We start from the raw sequence: 24,595 nt of genomic DNA on the forward strand, positions 1-24,595 counted from the left end.
TTGTGGGCTTTATTTACTACGTGTTTTTTTGTGGCCTTTTTTTGAACACTTCACAAAATCTGCAACTGGGTTTCAAATCTGAAATTGCAATTTAATTTCTCAAGTAGAATTTCTTGCCAATATAACATTTATTTAAAAAAAAATCCATGTTATTACAATTGTTTTTTTAATCATATTTATTGGAAATGTAACATCCCCTAATTTTCAAAAACAAAATGTTATTGCAGTGAGCGCAAAAAATATCAAATACATTTCTGGTCAAAGTAACCCAACATTGAGCATGCCAGTTTTATTCCAGTTGGCTCGGTGAAAGAAATTGTCCTTTTCTCAGCGTGAAAATGGCCCAACTTGTGTGAAGAACGTTGCTCCTGGCTGCATTTGGCTTCATTAAATATACACACACACAGAACTATAAGTTATAAAATAACATTCAAGTTGTAGAGCACAAGGCAATGCTTTGAACATTATGTACAATATTAATAATCATCTAGTCATGAGACTTCCGTACAAAACCAAACCTTTTGTAGCAAAAACAACTGTACAGTTAGGAAACATTTTTGTTGTTGCGTTTCTTTTTTTAAACACGAGATGAAAACATGAACGTAGCTTCAGTGGTTAAATAATACACACTTGATAGATGTGTACGTGTTTACAAAATGAAAAACATATCCAGTTATGACATCATCAGGCTCCAGAGTCTTGATTTGACTGCACAACGTCAAGACAATTTAGTGGATAAGTAAATAGTCACAAGAATTCAAGGAAATTGACTAACATCAACATTTTTATAAGAAGTCATTCATGGTCATAAATTTACAGGAAATAAATTCCCCAAATTATAATTTTAAGGGGGGGAAAATGGCTGATAGTGCATCACTTTTTTTCTACAAAATCTTACTATATTGACATCATGGTGTGGACACATTTTGCTAAATAACAGACAAGAATTTAGCCACAATGTTTTCCAAGTATTTGAGAATTTGATTGCGTTAAAAAAAGAAAAGTACAAATGGAAAATAAGTCTTGGATGGAGCCATTGAGAACTATACAGTGAGCTAACTCCATTTGTGTCCTTTTTCATAAGTTTAGTGCAATAGTGGTCAAAGTCCCAACAGCCATGAAATGTCGTCAACTATTGCATGAAAGACGGCAAGTAACGTTATTCAACAAATACTGTACTAGCACTCCACACTGACAATAGACTGTCCCCTATATTTCAAAAGTGGAACTACATCTTCATTGACGTCTATTCAGTTGAAGGATGACCACATTGACTAAGTCGAGTGTAGTCTCCGTGGCTCAAGTATTCACCATGAATACTTTTACTAATTATCAAAAATAATTTGGCCGTTTCTGCACTTTTAAAATGATGAAAATGGAGTTAGCCTACTTTCATTGTGAGCGGGTGAAAAAGTCATTAGTATTTTGACGAAAACATTTCTGCACTTTAAAATTCTAAATCCAAAATTCTCACTGGCTCAAGTTTTCACCCTCAAGATTGTTCCCCCCAAACCCCCCATTTCTGCACTCACAAAATGAAGTTAGCTCATTCCAATTTGCCGCTAAAAAACAGTTGACACTTTCTTCTTTCTGTCCATGCCTTTCAGTTTGAAGCCAAATTGTTTTGCTTCAACCATAACCACACATTAAATAAAGTTTAGGCACTTTTTTGTTTCTATCACCAGCCAATCCAGGTCCTTCATAGTTCATCATATATATCATGAATATACATATATGCATATATATATACTAACGTAGGTATATATACACATATACAGTCTCTATAGTGTAATTCATGTGGACTTTTTCTTCTCACAATCAAACCTGCTTGCAACATTCTTGTCTGTCTCACTGCCGCCCCCTGCTGGATGGTCGTCATCATCACTACTCGTTCACTTAAATCTTATAGCCGTCACTAGCACCGAATGGCAAGTCAAATAAACGCTCCAAGAAATCCGTTGGGGCATTTATTTCACATCCGACAAACGCTCCGATGACTTTTTCTCTGTCCATCTCTCGTCCCTTCGAACACGTGCTGGTTCCCACTCCATCCGTCTGTCTGTCTGTCAGTCTATCACACAACCACCTCGCCGTTGTTGAGCGGTCGCAGGTTCTGGTCGTCGAAGCGTCTCCGGACGCTCCGCCGCACGGCGTCCGCTCGCCTGTAAGGCTGATTACGAAGATCTGCGAGAAGACGTCACGGACAACACGGAGACACACGTGTCAGTCAAGACAGCTGGGGAGCGTTTGGGATGAGAGAGTTAGCGAGACGGTAGCGCTGGCAGCCTGTCTGTCCGTCTGCGCATCTATGGGGTAGATGCTCGGGACTTCCGGGTTTCACACATCAGCGTCGTTTCCGGCCACTGACGGCCGCGTTCCAACAGCCGTCGACGGGAACGCGCATCCGAGGGGCACACAAAGGCGGAAGCGCAAATAGTGGGACGCGGCCCACACGTCGCAAACCGGAAATGGGAACAAAGCTGATGTGTGAAAACCAGGAAGTTGGAAGTCCCGCCTCCTCCGTGGCATATACCCCATTTGTTTGTCTCTTAACCGTCCGTCTGTCCGTCCATCTGTCTCTAGTGACATATCTGCCTGTCTACGTCGCTGTCTCGCTCGTTAGCTACCCATTTGTCTAACTAGATCCACATCTGTCTGTCTTTCTGTCTGTCTGTGCAGCAAGAGAGACTTTAGTTGCATCCTCCCATTTTTTTTAAGCTTCACCAGCAACTAGTGGGGGTCCTCAGTTTATAAATCACAAACAATACGAGGTTAGATGAGGTGTAAGATTATGTCGTCAGCATGCTCGGATACTGTTTTCATTTGTTTGACTGATATGGCCTGCAAGTGTTTTTCATACAAATATTGACTGTAATAACTTTACTGGTAGGTTAGCATAGTTCAGTGATGTGAACAAATACGGGTTGTATTGTTGCTGTATGAAGGCAATTCTGTCTTAATTTCAATTAATATCATAATTGGCTACATTTTAATGTATTTTTAATCTAATTTATTTATTTATCTATTGACATAAAACCATTATTCCAGATGTGCTTGCTATTTTTTTTTTTTTATTAAATCCAGACAAGCAGACTCTTGATGTCGGTTGAATTTGTTCTCATTTCCCATTATTCGGGTAACAATATAGAAAAATGTCTTACTTTTCAGAAACTCAAGATATTAAATATCTGTCAACTTATACAATACCATTCCAGTAAAAATTGCGTGCTGCGTTTGAAAAAAAAAAATCAAATAATCAATATCGAATTGATTTTCCTTTTCAAGCTTGATATAGATTCATAAAACCATGAATCGATTATTTTATACCTTTCCCATAAATTTTTAAGAAGCCTTTTTTTTTTCTTGAAATTTACTGTTCACGTAAATTAAAAAGCATTTTCTTACATTTATGAAAGACCTGACTTATTGTGCTTTAAGATAATTCAGTAATAATAATTTATGTATACAATTATTCAATTAGAATTATGAAAATGGACTGTTGCCGTCTATAGCAGTCCATGGTAGTGAATTAGTTCAATATTACTTTTGATTTTTAAAATGCTGAATTTGGGGTTGTTTGCCGCAAGATACAATCCTCCAAATTCTATGAAATTAAATGAAACCATGACATATTTATCGTTGTTGAATTTTGAATTACTGAACTAAAATCCAATTAATTAAGATGCCCTCATATAATGCAGACTATATATACATCGAGATGCCAGATTTCCCTCAACTGAAAATCCTTTTACTTGAGGACCCCTATTGGAAGGGTGGGGTTTACTGTCAAAGGTGCAAAGGTGGCGAGCAAGCGCTGTGCGTTAAGAGCTTGGAGGTAAATAAAGAGATGCTTGCCAGGTTTGGGACACATCCACCACTAGCGGGGAGCTACCCGACGACTTCCTGAGCCTCGAGTAGACATTGGGAAATTTAGTAATGTTACTCCTCTTTAGGGCTGGACAAAGAAAAGACAAAAAAGGGAGGTTATCAAAGTGCACCTCGGCATGGCGGCTAAAGCGTGCACAAAAAAAAAAAGAAGAAAAAAGGCAGGAGGATGCTAACTGGATGCTTAAAGATGGTGGCTTTTGTTTTGCTGCATTTTTTCCCCCTCCAACGTCTTTGCAGAGAGGCTGCCAGTAGCGCGAAAACACAACCAAATATAAACATTTGCAAAATTCTACCAAATCATGCATTAAGCAAATAAATCATCAGTGGGAAAACATTCTTTTGCATGCATCATTTTCCATGTAAGTAAATCACAAACAAAACATTTCGACACCTTCTTAAAATAATGGCCTAAGTCATTTTTTTCCAGATTTTTCAGGAAACAGAAAAAATGGAACCATCTTCATCATAACTCATTCAGTGCCATTGATGGCTATAAACGTCCCAAAATTGGGTTAGCAGTGAATGAGATAAGGAGATCATTTAGGCAACAACAAAAAAAATTTGCAACAAAAAAAAAGACAGGCAATTATTTTAAAAAGATGGCGATATTTCACATGCAAGAGGAAATCTCTGGGCTGGAAAATTAAAATTAAATTAAAAGTCAGTAGTGAGTACATTTTGTGTAAACATGTCTATAAAACAAATTAATAGTTTATATTTATGATGCTAAAAAAATTACTAAAACAGAAAAAAGCCAGTAATATTTTTCTGATTTTTTTTTTTTACTTAACTGTTGTTTTTTAAAGTTAGAAATCTTAAAAATGAAAATGTTTAATGCGGTTACAGATGTCATTTTCATTATATGCTTTGAATAAATCAATATCATAATATTAATTTTAAAAAATCCCATTTTAGAATATTTGTTTTTTTGTGTTTTTTGGGGCAAAATCTATGTATGTATATTACAGTCATTCATTTTATTGATGTGATTCAAATGTTGAAAATATATTTTGGGGGTTTTCACCTACATATAAGACTATACATCTTGAATAAATAAATACATAAATAAACAAACAATGACTATAAAAAAAAATCCTAGCTAAAAAGATATCAAATTTATTTTTCCTTGAATATGATCTTGAGTATAGAATTCAACTCTCAAAATGTGGCATGGGAAGCAATAGCAATGCTCCCTCTAGTGGTATGCAACAGAATCACTTATAATATGCAAAGCATTTTATTACTTTATAGTTGCTTAATTATTTTTATTGTATTTTTTAATCCATATAGCCTATTTGTTACACGCTTTTAAAGTACAATACAGTTGCATTAAACCTTTTCAAACAGTTTGTTAACATTAAAATTAAACATTTAGGTAACATTTTTAAGTGCAATACATTGAAATGAAATAATTTTTTAAGTAAACATTTAAGTGTTAATGTTCAAACCTTGCATTATGTTAACAGTGGTTTACACTAATAAATGCTTTTTTTTTTTTTAAGGTGGCACTTGGAAAAAAAATATGGCATAATGAGAATTGATCATCAAGCTGGTGTCATGCGTTTCCATCCACGGCCACTAAATGGCAGCATGGAGCCATTAAATCCCCGCTTGCTGTTAGATGCTGATTGAAATCGACATGAATATTAGAGGAGGATGATTCATGACGTCATGCAGGTGGAGCTTCACCAACACCTTGTGAACAGGAGGAAACGTCAATAAACACACACACACACACACTCATGCTGGCGTCACTACAGCAAGGCCATGTGAAAGTTAGTAGGCGTGCGAGGTTGTTTGAGGACAACGTTGCGGAGGGAGGGAAAAAGGAGGACGTTCGGCAACCTTGTTGTTTTGTGCGAGAGCGTTCTACAAGCTTAGTAATGGTACTCCTCATTGAGGGCGGGCTCGCAGAAGAACCTAGAGCCACGTTTGGCGGTGCGGGCGGTAAACGGCACCGTCTTCAGCACTGCGTCGTCGACAACAACAACAACAACAACAACAACAACAAAAACAGGACAGCCGGGACAAGACACACACAACATGAGAGAAGCAAGATTTCCGCAGCAGTTCGCCGCTGGCAGCACAAAGCATTTGCACAAGCAGGCGGGAATCGGCATTTCATCCATTGCTGAGTTTGTTTACGTACAAATGATCAAGTTACAAGTTGTAGGGCTGCTATTGATTAAATATGGTCACGTAATGACAAGTTTGCTCTATATTATGTATTTGGTTGCTATTGTTACTAACATAACTATGAGATTTCGTTTTCAAAATGTATTTGCAATTTGTAGAAACGGTATTTGGACGTACGCCGCCATTGTTATTTACGTCGCAACGCATTCAGTGCGTAGTGACGTAGAATGGCGGAAGTCTCTCTGCCGAGCAATGTGAAACGCAAATAAAGAAAGTAAAGTAAGCCTGCGGAGGACCAAAACTGCCAAAATTCAAAATAAATAAATGACTAAAAGTGAAAATAAAAACGATATAAAAAATAGAATTAAAAAATGTAATCAATATAAATGGCAATAGAAACAACAACAATATATATATATATATATATGAATAAATAAATACAGTTGTATTTAATTTTTGAATTATATATTTTTATATCTGTTTTTATTTTTTCATTTATTTATTTAGTCTATTTATTTGGAATTTTGGCAGTTTTGGTCCATACTGTCAAGATGAAATGTTATTCAAATGAGGGGGCGGTCCTAAACGTGTCTTGGGTTGGACTTTATCTCATTTACTGCCGTTGACGGCTATAGACGTCAAAAATTCATTTGAACTATTTCTATTAGTTTAACATTTTTTCCCACTTTTGTTAACAAGAGTATAAAAACCTAGAATTTTTTTTTATTGTACGTTTAGAACATATATAAAATGTATAATTAATCGTGAGTTAACTATTGGAAGTCATGCGATTAATTACAAATAAAAAATGTAATCGCCTAACGCGACTTAAAGATTTGGGGCGTCAGGCGAATGCATTTTTTTTATCGTAATTAATCGCATGACTTCACAAGTTAACTCACAATTAATCACAAATTTTATATCTGTTCTAAATGTACACTAAAAAAATCTAGACTTTCATACTCTTGTTAACAAAAGTAGAAAAAAAATGTTAAACTAATAGAAGTAGTTCAAATTAATTTTTGACGTCTATAGCCATCAATGGCAGCGAATGAGTTAACAGTGAGCCCCCACGATGCACAGCGGATGCGAACAGAGCCTATCTATACCATGAGAAATAATAAATATATATATAGTGTGTTTTTTAATCCATATTTTGACTAATAATCTATCAGCCCTAAACATTACAGAAACTTCATTTCTTTGTACATGAGCAAACTTCAGTAGAGGATGAAATAATTCCCAAACTGTAAACAAGTCTGCATTAGGCGGCCAGTTAATGCTGCTACTGCATCATCATCATCATCATCATCACATCAAGTTGTACAAACACAATAACGCTTTATAAGTGTATAGTCGCCGGCCACAATATTAGGTACACCTGCAAAATCAAAATACTCAGTGATGTTGAGATCTAATACAAGCGCAGTATCAAAAATTGTCTTTGCACTTTAGCTGTGCAAAACTGCATTGCATCTCATACGGCTTGATAATATTTAAGGTAAAAAATACTGCCATGTTCACGTTTGTGATCCAGCATCTTACATGACGGTGGAAACAGGTGTGCAGACCTGTAAACTGCACCGTATAAAATTACAAATAAATCAATTTAATATATCATCACAACCACAATAATAAACGATACAGTAGTCATTTTTTTTATTGTGGCGTCTTCTGGTGTGTGAAAAATGGCCACTGAGTGGCAGTATAATCCATGTATGACCAGAACCCTATGTGATTGGTCAACTGTTGGTCACATGACAAACGGACGCCATCTTGTTACCCTGCTTGAAACTCTTGATATACGGCTCTGCATGACTACGCAGAAAAATACGATTTCACTTAAATACCGTAAGTGACTCAGTAATCTGCAATGATATTATTTTTTGCAGAGGATATAAATATATGCTAACATGCTATTCATTAGCCCATCTATGACTTTTGCATTGCTTGTTAGCATTAAGCTAACGCAAATCTATTTCAAATACACAACGCGCAAGTCTCCTAATTATATATTCGTATTGGTGCAGGTGTACCCATGATCATGACCCGCGACTTTATCGATCCCTTTGATAATGATTCATTAGCTCAGGGTTAGTCGCAGCGTCGGCCACGTGTTACTGAGCGACAGCAAAGCAGATAAGCGACATCATCAACACTTGAGGCTGTTACTGGATTAGCTTCGCTCCGTTCATGATGGCCTCGCAAACATCACATTTGGAAGCTTTTGACCAAAGAGGAACTTCATGCAGAGAGCCCCGCGTGTATTGTGTGTGACCACGACGACTGAGGTGAGATTACCCGTGATGATGTCCTCGATGGCGCCATCTTTGCCTTCGTAGACATGGCGGCTGTCTTTTACTTGCTTCTTGCGCAGTTCCTGGATCAGCTCCTGCTGTTGCCTTTTGTTCTTATGTGATGGAGACTGAAGAAGAGAACACGCTTAAGAAAAGCTGATCACTGATCAACTAACGACATCAGGCTGAGGCCCGGGTCCGGTCCGGTCCGGTCCGGTCCGGTCCGGCTCACCTTCTGCTCTTCCTGTCTCAGGGCCTCTTGTTCCAAAAGTTTTTCCATCAGAAGCTGCTGCTGCCGCTTTCTTTGCTCGTTGTCCTCTTCGGCTTGCTGAGGAGATCGACGCCAAACATTGACAAAATGAAGTCAGTGTGTTTTGGTGCTTTTGTATTTGAACGCTAAAAGAATTACAAGCATGTTGATGTGTCAAAACGATTGCAAAAACATGCATACAATTATACCAAATGACTTTTTTTTTTTTTTTATACTAAGTGTGAATGTTTGAGACGCGCACCCTGTAGGCCTTCACAAAGCGTACAAACACGGGGAAGAAGACGGACGGCGGCGTGGTTTTGGAACTCTCCCCATAGAACTTCACGGCTTCATCAAAGGCATCCTGTAAACACGCAAGCATGTTCACAACAAGGTTATTTTAGTTCACAAAAAAAAAGAAACCAAAATACTTTTTAAAGAATTAAAACTAATAGATGAACCTTTAGGGTTTATTTTAAAAGTGATTTGAAGTATATTTATTTGGATATTAACCGGAATAAGGACGTTTGAAAGTGACGTCATCTAGCGAATACCATGTTTCTGTAAAATATTACCCCCTCCTTTAAAAAAAAAAATATATATATATATTTACACATGACCATAATATGCCGTTGTAAAAACTAAACTAAACCTAACCTTTTTTTTTAAATACCTAAAACTAATAAAAACAGAATCGCCCTGAAAACGAAATAAAACCAAGTAAAAACGAAATCAAATAAAAATTCCCAAACGCGCCTTCAGCATCACATCCTTGCTTAAAATGCGCTCGTCCCACCTGCGCGATCTTGGCGTCGTCCTGCAGCTTCTTCAGCTTGCTCTCGCTGTGCGCGATGAAGTCCTTGAGCATGGTGTTGTGGCCGTGCATGCTGTACTCCCTCTTGGTTAGCTCCATGCCTCTCTGCAGCTCCTTCACGTCCAGCAGGACGTTGTCCAGCGACACTGCACCACCGAAGTATAATGAGCCGCGCGCGTTCCGGGCCGCCGCCGCCGCGCCATTTTGGATTATGAAGCGCCGAAAGCTCACCCGCTGCTGCTTTCTCCACGTAGTGCAGCTCGTTGTAGAAGAAGGACACCTGCGTGTATTTCTCCTTCACCACGTTAGCGATGTAGTGCAGCAGCGTGATCTTGCGGTCCGTCGACTTGGTGTCGAGCAGCTGCAAAGCAAAAGGGAATAAAAGTCCCATATGGGGGGGGTGATTTCCTTACAACGAACGAGGGACGGCGGACTTATTAACTAACCAGGTCTAAACTTTGCAGCTTGAACCCGTAAACTGCTCCTCTTTTGCTGCTGTTCATGTAGTTTCCCAGTGCTAAAATAATCTGTTGAGGACAATTTTTTTTTTAAAAAGTGTTGTCACGAACAAGCACAACTTGTTACATGCATCCAAGCTAAGTTGTTGCTGTTAATAAAAAAATAAAAATAAAAAAACGGGAAACTAAATTCAAAAAACATCAACTCATTCACTGCCATAAATTCATAAAAAAATATATATTAAAAAAATTAGGGGCGACAGGCAATACATTTTTTAAATTGTAATTAATCATATGACTTCACTAGTTAACTCACGATTAATCGCTAATTTTATATCTGTTCTAAATGTACAATGAAAAAAAATTCTAGGTTTTCATACTCTTGTTAACAAAAGTGGGAAAAAGTACTTTTTTTTATCTTGCACACGACTATATACATAAAAAAAAAAAAAACATACTGAATACTAAAACGGACAAAAACAAAGCTTTTATGGGGAACAAAAATAAATAAATAAAAACTAACACCTCCCACTCTAAAATCGAATGAAAAATTGAATGAGCTCACGTGCCTCAAGAATTTTCTTAAGCTTCTGTGATGACTTGATGGAAACTGATGCTGCTATGACCGCATGAAGTTGCTGTGAAGAAGCACAACAAAGTCAATTCAGAACATCAACAATTTGATCAAACCCCAGCAAATAAATCTGCTCGGACCGGCGTGAGCATCTGTATGCTCTCCGTGAAGTTGCCGATGAAGGCCATGATGGTCATCTTCTGCATGAGCCGCTCGATCTTGCTGAACTGCATCATGAAGCGGTCCTCGTCCGTCAGGCTCTCCACTGGCTTGCGCTCCTTCTCGAACTGGCGCAAGGTCTTCACCTCGTTCTCCGTCGGCTGGAAACGCATGAGGCACTCCACGAAGTCCACCGGCAGAGTGCGCAGGTCAAAGCTGAGAGGTGGGACAACAATTAAGCCTGCTCATATGTGACAACTTGCACTTTGTGTTGCCAGATGTGACAACTTGCATTTTGTGTTGCCAGATGTGACAACTTGCACTTTGTGTTGCCAGATGTGACAACTTGCACTTTGTGTTGCCAGATGTGACAATCTGCACTTTGTGTTGCCAGATGTGGCAATCTGCACTTTGTGTTGCCAGATGTGACAACTTGCACTTTGTGTTGCCATATGTGACAACTTGCACTTTGTGTTGCCATATGTGACAATCTGCACTTTGTTTTGCCATGTGTGACAATCTGACTTTGTTTTCCATGTGTGACAACTTGCACTTTGTGTTGCCATATGTGACAACCTGTACTTTGTGTTGCCTTGTGTGAGTGACATAAGCAAGCTGCTAATGTTGACGCTAGATGTGGACTCAATCAAAAAACAAGATTTAAGGGGAAAATGTGCATTTTCGTGTAAGGTATGAGTTTCACATTTTGGATAGATCTGTTGAAATTGAGTGTTCTACTTACAGCTGAATGGCCTTGCAGATCTCCTCAGGCGCCTTGCCCACTTTCCTTAGCGTAATGGCTAAGTTCTTTGCTCTGTTGGAGTCCAACAGCGTCACCTTGTTGGGTCCCTTCTGGATAACCTGTTTGCTCATGGTCAGCTCCAACGCCTGGCCCTGGGCTTTCGTCTTAAACATTTCCTCAAACTCATCCACGTTCAGATCCTGGAATTCCAAACATTACATTTTGGGTTGCGTCAGAACAGGCGAAAAGGCCGGCGAGCCGCGGATGCGTCCTGAAGACGCTCACCTCGAGTATCCTCTCGTCGTCGATCTCGTTGAAGACGGTCCCGTTGATCTGGTTGGGTTTCAGGGCCACCCAGTTGAAGACTGGCATGCGGAACTTGGTTTTGATGGGTTTCTTGATCTTAACAGCTAGACAGGACAAAGAGTCAATTGAGAATCACGTTTGAGTGTGCGCACACTGACACACACAAACACATGGAGGACAATTGGGGAATGGGGTCGATGAGTGATGACAAAACTTTTCATAGTTGCACGTGTCCTCTGAGTGAACATGCTCAGTGGAATTACACTAAATTATTTTCTACAAAACTCTTGTGAAGGGGTTTCCCTTTAACTATCCACCCATCTTAGGTCAGAATTATTACCAAGGCAACTACGCAGTCAATGTTTTTAATTAAAACTCTTGGATAATGTTTATTCACGCCATACATCATGCGTTTTTAGGGCTTTGGTTAATTGGAGAGATTATGGCTGTTTTATTGACTCTCTGTCAATGCTGACCTTTAATTTGAGTGGAGCCAGTGAGCAGATACAAAAGGAGAACGCTTCTTATCATCTGCTTTTCACATCAGGTGATTGTGTCTGAGCATGCGACCAGCACTGAGATGTGACCAAACATTTCAAATAAAACACACACACACACACACAATCACAATATTGTACTCTACCAACATGGGACGGTGAAACCATGCAGATCATTTGAATTGAAACTTGGTATTTTCTTCGTTTTGACAAAATCTTGTTGAAATTGCTCATAGATTTGCTCAACATACTGAAAATACCAATTTCAAAGCATTTACAGGAGAGAAGGACAAACAAGAGGTTCAAAAAAAATAACCAGCGAAAGGAACAGGTAGAACCTACAGAAAAGTTTGATGGGTCCCTCTGGTCGGCAGAAAAAGAAAATTCAGAGATAAGACGTTGAGAGGAAATCAGGAAGAAGTATTTTGAACAATGAACATGCATATTTAAAAACAGACACAAGTCTAAGCTAAGCTGTAGGCAGCATATCATAAATACTTAAAAAGGTATAAAAAAGTAGTCATTCCTACTTCCATACTAAATTGCTTCATTGTATTGACAAGGAAAGTATACGATTCTGCCTTCATCTAATTGCCAGTGACATACGATAAACGTAGTCCTACAAATCCAGCGCGAAGATTTAACGCCTGTCTATTAGTCCGAGACATTTTGCGCGTTCCCACTTAAGGAAGCTTACCGGCTAAACCCGAGTTCATGATAACAGTGGGGGTCCCGCAGCCGGGCAGTGGAGGAGCAGCAGGAGGAGGCGGCGGGGGAGGTGGGATGCCTGTTGCTGAGGCAGAATGTGGAAGTGGGGGAGGAGGCGGAGGTGGCGGTGGAGGAGGCGGAGGAGGAGCTGGCGCAGGAGTTGGCGACGTAGGTCCATTTGGCACTGTGAGAGAAATGACAGTAAGAGAAATATGCAAAAATCGTTTATATTAAAGCCATGTCATCCAAATACTGTATTTTTTTTTCGTATTTTGTTCATTTATCAAACTTGAGACAATATCAGGCACAAGTTTGAGAGCGTACAAATGCCACATGGCACCTACATGAGCCGTTCTCCGGCAGCGGTGGAGCCGGCGGTGCGGCCACCGCACTCCCCACATGGGCCGGACTGTGGACGCCGACGCCGACGCCGTTTCCGCCCACGGCGGCGCCCGGGAACCCTTCCACGGCGCCGGGCGTTGACGGCGGAAGGATGCAGATGTCGCCGTTTCCCTTTTTGTGGATCCTGATTGTGCCCTGCTTCTCCAGCTCGTGGATCTTCTTCTCCAAGTGACTTTGCCGCTGGATGGCCTCGTCTTTCACCTTCAAGATCTGCCGTAGTGAGTGGACCTTCCCACTCGTGTCTTTGTAGGCTTCCTGATTGAATGCAGGAAAGGTTGTGAGGTTTGTTTTTTTACATTTGTATTATTTTTTTTTTTTTACCTCTGTGAAATTTGACATGAAATCATATTTTTATGAATCATGAGTTTGAAATATTTTTTTTTACTCTTGAATAAAAACACTTTATGAAGTACACCTGCTAAATCTACTGAGATTCTATTCATGAGATTTAATACGGGAGTGCATGCATTTTTCATACTTTAAACCAATCAAAGAAAAAATTTGATGGGGAGGTTGGCGATATATATATATATATTTTTTAAAAGGTCGCAATGGTGTAAAAAACACACAAAAAATTGCTCATACTAAAATAAAGCACAATATTGTGCTTTTGTACATAACAACAATGCATATAAACAACCTACAATCTAATAACACTTAATATTGCCTGTTTTAACAGGTGTGCTGCTTTTAACTCATCCACTGCCATTGACGGTTATAGACGTCAAAAATTCATTTGAACTATTTCTATTTAACTTTCTTTTTTTTTTACATTTAGAACAGATACAAAATTTGTGATTAATCGTGAGTTAACTTGTAAAGTCATGCAATTAATTAAAATTTTAATCGCCCGACGCTCCTAATTTAATAAGTGTAATTAATCGCATGACTTCAATAGTTAACTCACGATTAATCATAAATTTGATATCTGTTTCTAGGTTTTCATACTCATATACATATAAGTGGGAAAAAAATGTAACTAATAGAAATAGTTTAAAATAATTTTTGACGTCAATAGCCGTCAATGGCAGTGAATGTGTTAATATTGTGACATGACAATGACGATATCGCGATATCACGATATTGCCGATATTGTTACCATCCCTACAACTGATTGTGATTTTGTATTCACAAGGGGAGAAAAACTCATCTAAAAAAAGTACTCAATGATCTTAAAAAACACATTTGTAGAACAATTGTAGATCACCTACTACATCATTCCCCATCAAACACTAAATGATGCCTTCTGCTAGAGCATATTTGTTTTTCTTCACTGGCTATTAATGTATTCTATGAGACAAAATGACCACTTTCAGGAAAAGTTATTTTTCGCCCTTAAATCTAGCCACTCCTTCAAAAACAAATCTTAAAGTCCAGAGGATGACAATCAGACCTTCATGCCTTCTAGATCCTTGTTTGTCTGCATCAGCTGCTTCTCCAGTTCCACTATCTTGGCCATAGCTTCATTCTCTGCATCCAGTAGCTTCTCGGTCAACTGGAGGGACAAAAAGAAAATGGAATCTGTTGATATTGGCACAAAGACGTCAGACATCCATCTATCGACTGACAGTCAATTAAAAACATGCCCGCGCTGAGGTGCTGCTAAGATGACGTTCTGACATCTGTCAGTTCATATTGAGTGCTGCTGCACCCCAAGCATCAACATTGTGACATTTTGGACATGGGCAAAAGTTCAAATCATCAGCACGCGCGCTCTCTCACATGTGACATGTTCTCTTCCAGCTCCTCCACGCGCTCCAGGGCAGCGTTTTTGGTCTCTGCATCCTCCAGCAGGGCGCCGACGTCAAACACGTTGTCCAAGTAGGCCTGGATCTGAACTTGTAGCTTATCGCTCTCTGTGTGCTTGACTTTCTACAAGATGGACACATAAATACATGTTTGCCAGAGAAGATGTCATTAGCAGAGTTCACGCAGTAACCGTCGCTAAGGTGCAGCCATGGCAACGCCGAGCCGAAGAGGGTTTGGAGTCTTCGTCCCTATTTTTCCGCGGTCGCGTTTGTGTTTCAACTCACATCTAAGAATTCATCCAAAGACAGCTTGGTGAAGTCGTACTGCAGATGAACCCGGAAGTTCATGTCCTCCACCGAGTGCACCACGATGTTGATGAACTGCATGCAGGCCACCTAAGGAGCACACGAGAGTCAGCAAATCGACCTCAGCATACAATTGAGCCAGTGAAAACAAAAACAAAACGACTGACATCTGTTCAAGTGCTTTTATTAAATTAAAAAAATACATAAATAAAAAGTTGTAAATTGCAAAAAATATTTTACATATTATTATCATATTATTTTTTTAAATAGTCTCTCAAGCTGCAACTGACTAAAAACAAATCTTAAATAAATGCTGAGATAATTTTTTCCTCGTCATGTCACGCATCACTTGTTGCTAGGCGGAATTTATGAAGCGCAATCGCTTGTCTGAAATATTACGGCCTGAGGCCTATGGAAAGCGGTTTCAGCATTTGTTATCCACTACTGTATGCCAATTTTTGTACACTAGTAGATAGTAGCATTTTTGTGCTACTACTAGTAGGGTCCAAAATGCAACTTAGAAGTTTAGTGATAAGATTTAATAGCGTTCTAATGGGCCAAAAGTGGTGCTACAGCAATTTAAACTTTGTGAAAGCATGCAAGTGTATCCTCATTGTTGTGTTTAGTTGTGACGGTTGACAAGAGTAGCTTATGCGGTGGATTAACGGAATCCGAAACACACGTTGGCTTCCTTATGGGACTTTGCATGAATGAATGATGTTAAATGTAAACGCACACACACTTCCTTGCATCCTAATGCGAGCTTTAATGGCCTTACTGCGCAAAAGGTGCCTATCAGCTTGGTTTGTTTGCTTTAGTGTTACGGCCCCTCGATTCACACGTTCAAACACATCTGCTGCGTTTCTCTCACCGATCCTTTAACACACTTTCATAATACAGTTGACATGAATGAAGACACTTAAAGGGGGCCCGAGTTGGCTCTTGCTTCGGAGTGCTTTTTATCCTGATTCGCTGCATGTGTGTTAGTATTTCACACTTAAACCAACACTATTGTCATCTAAAAATGTCGTCATTGTTTTTGGGTGGTTCATCCGTCTCTGGACTCACTAATCCCCACAGCAAAGAGCCCCCCCCCCCCAAAAAACCTGCCTGCGTTTTACCTCCTTATTGAAGACTCTAAGGGATAGCTAGCGTTCAATAGTGTGTGAGGGGGAGGGGAGGGCGAATTACCATGAAATCAATGTTGTTGTCTTCGTTCTTGAAATACTCCATTAGCCTCTCAAACCGCTGCTCCTCCATGCAAACCTGCAAGACAAACCACATGCTGGTGAAAAAAAAAAAAAACAAGAACGCACAAATGGAAATTGTCATGTGCTTTATCACCATTACACTGATGGGCTCCTAATGAGGATGAAAAACAAACACTACCGTGTCAATATGTTTTTGATATTTGATTATATTTAGACTTTTTCCTCCGTCACAGTAACTATCATTTCTAATTCTAGGGTTTATCTTTTCCTCTGTGCCACCACTGGTATCCTTTTGATGTGACAATCGGGCTTATTTTTTTTTCCAGACTTTTGGTTGAACTCTAAATTTGCTTTTAACTTTCTTTTCATTCTTAGAACACTATTCCAAAAAATTTTTTTCACTTGATGTATATTGGGTTGTGCATTGTGCCTTCCTATGAACTGTGATTTCGAAAACTGAGGTCTATTTAACCAATTTGCTCCCAAAACGTATAAAAACGTTTTATCTTAAATATTGCCATGGTCCCAAAAACGTATTTATCTGTTTTTTAGGGGGGGGGGGGGCTTATGCTAGAGCATACAGAAGGCTTTGAAGCCGCCTCTGAACTGAAGAGGACACTTGAAGCAATTGTTGTTATTACAAAAACGGCCAGCAGGTGTCAGCAGAGTATAAGAGATCAACCAGGGCCATGTTGCAAAAAGGCTCTTTCCCCCACTGTTTTAAACAGATTTGTGAATAATGATGATACTTAGCTATATTCTAACATTTAATTGCTGCAAAACGGAAACAGATAGAAATGTACTTTTTTTCCTGATGAAAGAAGAGACTCTAGTCTTTCTTTTGGTCCATGTTTTTATAGAAATAGAACACAATATTCTGTGGGCCTTGCAAAATCAGTCACAATCCAGTCAAACAGCCGGGAGCGAAGGGGGTTGCTTCAGTGAAAAAAAATTAAAGTAAAATTTTGGATGCAGAATAAAAGAGCAAGAGTAAAGCTCTACAGTTCATCTGGAGGGCAATGCTGGAGTTTGATAAAGAATCGAACATGCAGTTAGTAGAAGACATCAAATGTAAAAAAAATTAAATAAAAAAAATCCCCCTTAATGCCTGAGTTCGAGACGGGCTATCAAAGTCACGGAGCGAAGCCGATGCAACAACACTATGCTTTTAAGAGCCGCTTTTAAATAACAAGTTAAAAAATTCAAAGTATTCCTTTAAGCACACTGCAAGAAAGCCCTCATTATTCTCGCCTTCCGTCTCTCATGAGATGAGCTGCGATGAGCCGAATCTTATTCTGCCACTTATGCCGGTGAGGCTGAGTATGACGCTCAATTTTTCATTCAGAAGTAAATTTTGCATGGACTGCGGTGGACCCGTGTTCGCCTGACGCATGCGACAAACGTCCGCCCACTCAGTCATAAACTTTCCTTCTTTTTTTTTTGTGCCAGAAGTCTTGAGTTTATCAAGGCCGTCACTCACATCTGCTACTCGGAGCTTTTGTGAGAGTGCCAAACACTTCACTGCTTTCTACAGAGGAATGGTCCTCTTGTGTACGCCAGCTAAATGGGGGACTGTAAGCTGTTGACAAATAGTGCATTTCCTCCTTGGAATCCAGAGAGAATTGCCCCAGACTGAGTCACTGTCTGCTCCTACCTGCTTGAAGTTGTCAAACGCAGCCAGGATGATTTCGTGGCCTCCCCTCACCAGACAAACCGCCGCCAGGAGCTCCAACACCAGAGCTTTGGTTCTGTTGAAAAAAATGAGGGCGGAATGATTTTGAAAAATAATCTAATTGTGATTTTTTTCCCTCCCTCAATATTGCGATTTAAAATAAAAAAAAACTATTCAACAAAATCTTAAAATGTGACTTAGGAAATTATGCTAATAGGCTAATGATTTGATTGTACGGATGCGCCTAATACTTTGGTTTGTGAGTGTAAAAGTTCTAAGAAAGAAACATCTCAAACTGAAAGTGTCGTGCTGTAATCCAAGAGGGCCAAAAGTAAAGTTTGAAAATGTGTGAGAAGCAAAATCAGAACGCTAGTTTAGGTTAACGATGTCATAAATCTGTTTACGCACTGTGGGGCCTCGTTTAGCCTTTGGGGCCAAACAGCATGGCGGGTTGAGGCAGGGTTAGTTGACAGGAAATAATTTAAATCTGTGTGTGTGTGTCTGGATGAGAAATGATGAGAAAGTGGATGTAACAGGATTTCACATCCGCTACGAGGACAAATGTTTTAACGGCACAGGTCAACAAATGTCACATAAAGAAGCGAGTCCTTCTGGTAGCTGTCATCACCTATTTCTCCCCACACCACTGGCTAACCTTTATGGCTTACCTTGGGTTTTTATTGTTGAGACTTAGTGCAATTTCATTCACAGCATTTAAGTGGGACATGACCATGTTGAAGCCATACTGGAAAAGAGCATAAATGACACAAAGACATTATTAACTCATTCACTGCCATTGACGGCTATAGACGTCAAAAATTCATTTGAACTATTTCTAGTTTAACATTTTTCCCACTTCTGTTAACAAAAGTATAAAAACCTAGAATTTTGGGGGTATTAGAACAGATACAAAATTTGTGATTAATCGTGAGTTAGTGAATTAGTCATGCGATTAATTACGTTACGTTTAAAAATTTTAATCGCCCGACGCCCCTAATTTTTAATATTTTTTCTTTTAAAACAACATGAAAGATAAAAAAGACAAGGTTATTAAAAATTAGGGGCATCAGGTTATTACAATTTGTAATCGTAATTAATCGCATGACTTCACTAGTTAACTCACGATTAATCACAAATCTGTATAGACGTCAAAAATTCATTTGAACTATTTCTAGTTTAACATTTTTCCCACTTTTGTTAACAAAAGTATAAAACCTAGAATTTTGGGGGTATTAGAACAGATACAAAATTTGTGATTAATCGTGAGTTAGTGAATTAGTCATGCGATTAATTACGTTACGTTTAAAAAATTTAATCGCCCGACGCCCCTAATTTTTTATATTTTTTCTTTTAAAAAAACATGAAAGATAAAAAAGACAAGGTTATTAAAAATTAGGGGCATCAGGTGATTACAATTTGTAATCGTAATTAATCGCATGACTTCACTAGTTAACTCACGATTAATCCCAAATCTGTTCTAAATGTACAAAAAAATCTAGATTTTCATACTCTTGTTAACAAAAATGGGAGAGAAAAAATGTATACTAATAAAAGTAGTTCCAACGAATTTTTGACGTCTATAGCCGTCAATGGCAGTGAACGAGGTCAACGAGGCGAACAAGCAACGAGTTGGAAATGGCAGCGTAATTGAAACTTGTATTGAATGTGACTAGCATGAATGACCTGGTAGTTCATGATGGCACGCAGGCACATGATGCAAACGTGGACGTCATCTTTCTTGCACACCAGCCTGGAGTTCTTCAGCGTCCTCCGGCTGGGCAAAGTGTTACATCTGAAAGTGACATTTTTACAAATAAATTGGTAAGAAGTTGGCACTATGCGAGCGGGGAAAACTACAGGAGAGCATGAGGCAGAAAACAGACGTCATTTGTGAGGAGAAGTCGCCCGACCCCAAGGAGGCTTTGAAACCGATGGTCCATCTTACATCTTAATGTCTTTCACGGCTTTATCAATAATCTTTTCTCCCAGTCCAGCACTCCCAATAAAAAAAACAAAAAAAACAACAACCACGAAGGGCAACTATGTTTATTTTGAGATTCAAGTTGCAAGGTTCAATTACCAGCCTGGAAAAAAAAGTATCTTCAGGCTATTAATGACAGACACGCCAGTTCATGTCAGCAGGAGGCGTGGCCACTTCTAAGAGATTCACAGCATGCGTATGTGCTAAGTGTCATACCTCAAGGATAGAAATATATACGCGTGTGTATTATATTAATATTCATTATATAATGAATCGCAGGACCCAAGTGATACTAGTGAAATGAAAAATAACTTTTTAATATTTTGCTCACCAGATTGCTCAACATCCAAGCATGACACAATGTGATTGAAATGTGCAGAAAAAAAATCTAAAAATCATAATCACGAAAAAGGATTGTGCAACGCCGCCTAAGTGTAACACAGTCAACTAGCTTGGACTTGTCGGAAACCACCCAAACAAACTTTACAAAAAGCCATTGAAGTGGATAGAGAAGAACAACTGATGCAGCATAATTATGGAATTTAAAATGGGTCATGAAACATTTTGACCTTTTTTTTTTTTTAAATACGTTTTTGCTTGTTTCTGTAAATTTTTTGCATGCAAAAGAGCAGTATCTACGGTACATAAATAGACGTACTACACATTTACATTTTGGCTTGCTTCTGTGGTAATTTATGTCCATTCATACTTAGACAAATAAGGCCGTTCTCAAATGCTACCCATATATGTTACAAGAATAACATGGCCCAAAAAGTCGGAATTAAGAATCAGGGTGGGAGCTAAAGTGTCCAACTCAACTGTGATTAATTTATTAACTAATAAAAGATGTCCCGCACACGCATCGCCACACATGCAAGCAGCTATTTTCTCTGCTAATGTGCAATAAATGGTCCATGTTAAAACCATACTGGAAAATGGAACAAAAATGACAGAAAGCCCCTCTGAACTATTTGTGAAAAACTCAGAAATGATCTTAGACTCCAATGAGATAAAGTTCTAAATCCTTCTAATATGATATAGTGATAATCTTTCAGCATGCCTATAATATCAATACATCGCAACACCAATGCTACTTTCGTTAGCACATCTTTGGAATTTTGCATTGCCCGGCCTGCTAGCTTAATGCTACCAAACTTTTGACAGAGAGTTATGTTGTGTTTGGTTAAATACACCATGTGTAATGCTGTTGTTTTTTCTGTAAACTCCAACTGGGTGCGGCAATACTGTAAACATTAGTGGTGTGCCCAAAAATCGATTCTCATTAGAATTGCGATTCGATTTTAAATGTCCCGAAATCGATTTTATTTAAATTATTTTATACTGTCTTGCCTTTGTTTGTGTGTGCCTTTATTGGGAGCGCTGTTCATGTTGTACTCAACTTGGCCACTTAGGGGCAGTGTGATTCCACGCGGTCTGATACACTGTTAAGTTGTAACCACATTAGAGAGTAGAAGGAGAAAGGCACGATCAAGTTATTCCAATAAAAGTTGGGTTTTTTTGCAGCGTGGAGCCGTTCTTTGAGTGATAAAAGTGCCGCGAGTAGCGCGCTAATTAGCATTAGCGAGTCAGACTGGAGTAGATCATTACAATTCTTTGCACGTCTATAAATTGAATCAAAAATCATTGTCAATCAAATCATTTTGAATCAAAAATCATTCTTAACCTAAAATCAATTCTGAATCGAATCGCAGACCCAAAAATCGGAATCGAACCGAATCGTGAGACATTCAAAGCTTCCCACCGCTAGTAAACAGCTTGAAGCCACTTTTTATACACATTTCTCACTATCTGCCAAACTAGTGCTTGTTGTGAAATTTGCAACCACCATCTAGCTACTGACTCAAATATTTGCTGGCAATGCAAGACAAAAAAAAAAGGTCTCATATTTTAACCAACGTGAAGGATGAAAGTAATTTCTGGATAACACATGATAACAGCTGGATGGTAAAAGCAGAAAAAGGGGCATTTGTGTCCATGTCACTCTGACATGTCTCCCTGATTACATCATGTCCATTGATGAGACGTATGCCTGCATGTGAAACGCGGGCAGGAGTACAACTGTTAATTATTCCGTGAGAGAATTCTTAAGGATTCTATAGCAGGGTAACAACACACTACAAGTTCACTTAAGAGACTATACACACAGACATACAATATAGATCTAGTGCTTGTATTGCTACCTAGCTACATTAAGACAGGACGTACCGTCTTATTTGAGAACACTTTGGACAGTTGAGTGAACTCGGTGACCTTCGGGGTAGCAGATTGAAACAAAATCAATTGAGGCATTGTTTTTGGCATTTTTACACAAAACACAGAACAACACCGCAGTTACAGAGGCTGTTTGTGTCTAGTGCTGAGCTCCTACATGGCCTTTGCATGGAAACGGCGCCGGATGGCATTCGGGGAGCCACAGAGGGAGTACACAGGCACGGAGGCAGGAACAATAGCGGCAGAAAAACCTATTTGCTTCGAAGAGAGCGCAGGAGGAGAAGCTGGCAGTACAAATAATTCACATCCCCGACACAGACAGCGCAAGCAGGGCGGTACGAGAACAATGAGCCAGGGGTTGTGTGTATTTGAGCGTGTCTTTGGATGGATCGGGGGAGGTTTGGAGGAGACAGAAGTTTTGACCTGCCTGCTGTCGAAGACGGGCAGACACAAGAGTAGACTATGAAGGACAGAACAGAAGACAGTCAGCCTCCTTTAGAGTGCTCTTATCTGGTTAAAAAGTAGCAGTGGATTGATGTGCTGGCAATCCATTTGTCAATGTGCAAATTTTCCAGTAATTGCAATTGCAAACTCTCCAGATTAACTCATTCACTGCCATTGACGGCTATAGACGTCAAAAAATATTTTGAATTATTCATATTAGTTTAACATTTTTTCCACTTTTGTTAACAAGAGTATGAAAACATAGGAAAAAAATGATTGTACATTTAGAACAGATATACAATTTGTGATTAATTGTAATTAATTGTGAGACTATTGAAGTCATGCGATTAATTACAATTAAAAATTTTAATCGCCTGACGCCCCTAATTTTTAATAATATTTTCTTAAAAAAAAAAAAAAGGTTTAAAAAAAATTCTAGGTTTTCATACTCTTGTTAACAAAAGTGGGAAAAAATGTTAAACTAATAGAAATAGTTCAAATTAATTTTTAACGTTTATAGGCGTCAATGGCAGTGAATGAGTTAAAAAAAAAAAACACAAAGTGACTAGAAATGTTAGTTGGGGCAAACAATGTGATATGGATATGGCTAAAAATGGTAGATGTGATCATGCAAGGATCTCAAATTAGCAGACATGTGATTCTCTGCCTCAATAGAACTCTTTGTGCACAACATGTTCAAGTTAGCCCCTTCGAACTGGCGGATTAAAGGTCACACAAGTCAATATGCGTACTGTGCTGAAACATCAATGGAACGACAGGGAGGATTAGAGAATATATTAGCATGGGTTTATGAAATACCTACCGCCAAACCCTCTAGTCTTAGATTATATGGTTTGGTGCACGAAAAAAACCCTTAAACATTCTTTTATTCTGTCACGAGATAATTCAGTGTTAGTAATGGGTCAAAGTCAGTGTTATACAAATGTGTCGTAAGCCATTTAAAGTCACTTACGGACCACATGACGGCTAACTGTTTTACGGTCAAAAGTTACAAACAAAACGCACCGTAACGTCGAGTGGCGGCCCGCCCGAGTGATGCCGTTCCCGCTGAGGGGAGATGACAGCGTGCTGCCTCCGTGCAGGTCCTCGATGGAGCGACTCCAAGGTTTGGACTTGTCCAGGAGGGCCTCTGGACTGTTTTCCACATCGTCGCCATCAAACCTGGCGTATCAAGGAAACAAATGTGAGATTAGCACAGGAGTAATATTACGAAGCATTTCATCAACAACAATCCTGACTTTGTCGTTGCTGTCAGTGTGAGCATGTTCGCTTTCGTGTTTTCATTCGACTGCGGTGCCTTCGCGGGGTAAACAAGCATTCGTAATGTGCACATCGTATAATAACATATGGCGAAGTGGGGTGTTTTGAATGAATCACTTAAGTGCAGGCTTCTTAGAACAAGGGACCTTGTGACTGACTAATAATCCCGCCATCAATCTTTGGAAAAGAAGCTAAAGGGCCTGAGTGACTTTTGGAGCTAGCATGCGGCAGTGTGCGCTGTGTGGGGACGCATCAGTGAGTCTGCAGAATGGCAGCATTGTGTTGTTGTCACTTCTGCATATAGTCGAGCATTCGGGCCGGAGAGTGAATAGGCTGGAAGTGACTTACGTGACAGCGTACTGTGCAAAAGAAAGATATTCCACCAGCACGTCCAGGCCTTTGTTTTCCTCGTTGAGGAACTCTCGCACCCACCTGAAAACAACAAAAAAATAAAGACGGGCAATTTTTTCTTTGAAGAAAATGAAACGT

The 24,595-nt window shown here is 39.2% G+C and overlaps 1 protein-coding gene across 10 annotated transcripts in view; it reads right to left on the reverse strand.

The window, feature by feature from the left end:
* Positions 1-158: 158 nt before the first annotated feature.
* The window catches only part of fmnl2a (formin-like 2a), a 50,264-nt gene continuing 25,827 nt past the window's right edge, over positions 159-24,595 (reverse strand). The window contains exons 5-29 of one of the 10 annotated variants that reach the window (XM_086090441.1): positions 24,455-24,538; positions 23,852-24,007; positions 22,376-22,420; positions 19,852-19,960; positions 18,837-18,913; positions 18,151-18,244; positions 16,477-16,551; positions 15,265-15,375; positions 14,954-15,103; positions 14,625-14,726; positions 13,174-13,486; positions 12,819-13,013; positions 12,464-12,484; positions 11,604-11,728; positions 11,319-11,518; positions 10,558-10,792; positions 10,413-10,481; positions 9,832-9,912; positions 9,617-9,746; positions 9,368-9,531; positions 8,834-8,935; positions 8,554-8,649; positions 8,326-8,449; positions 3,856-3,955; positions 159-2,184 (exon numbers count right to left, since the gene is read on the reverse strand). In XM_086090441.1, coding sequence (XP_085946567.1) covers position 2,184; positions 3,856-3,955; positions 8,326-8,449; positions 8,554-8,649; positions 8,834-8,935; positions 9,368-9,531; positions 9,617-9,746; positions 9,832-9,912; positions 10,413-10,481; positions 10,558-10,792; positions 11,319-11,518; positions 11,604-11,728; positions 12,464-12,484; positions 12,819-13,013; positions 13,174-13,486; positions 14,625-14,726; positions 14,954-15,103; positions 15,265-15,375; positions 16,477-16,551; positions 18,151-18,244; positions 18,837-18,913; positions 19,852-19,960; positions 22,376-22,420; positions 23,852-24,007; positions 24,455-24,538 — 2,959 coding nt within the window. In that variant the 3' untranslated portion in view covers positions 159-2,183. Of the gene's footprint in view, positions 2,185-3,855; positions 3,956-5,733; positions 5,858-8,325; positions 8,450-8,553; positions 8,650-8,833; positions 8,936-9,367; positions 9,532-9,616; positions 9,747-9,831; positions 9,913-10,412; positions 10,482-10,557; positions 10,793-11,318; positions 11,519-11,603; positions 11,729-12,463; positions 12,485-12,818; positions 13,014-13,173; positions 13,487-14,624; positions 14,727-14,953; positions 15,104-15,264; positions 15,376-16,476; positions 16,552-18,150; positions 18,245-18,836; positions 18,914-19,851; positions 19,961-22,375; positions 22,421-23,851; positions 24,008-24,454; positions 24,539-24,595 lie in introns of all 10 variants that reach the window. The other 9 variants (XM_086090443.1, XM_086090445.1, XM_086090446.1 and 6 more) reach the window with 9 other exon arrangements.

Source organism: Leptonotus elevatus, chromosome 12 (genome assembly GCF_054856555.1).
Source record: "Leptonotus elevatus isolate MCC_2025b chromosome 12, RoL_Lele_1.0, whole genome shotgun sequence".
NCBI lineage: Eukaryota > Metazoa > Chordata > Actinopteri > Syngnathiformes > Syngnathidae > Leptonotus > Leptonotus elevatus.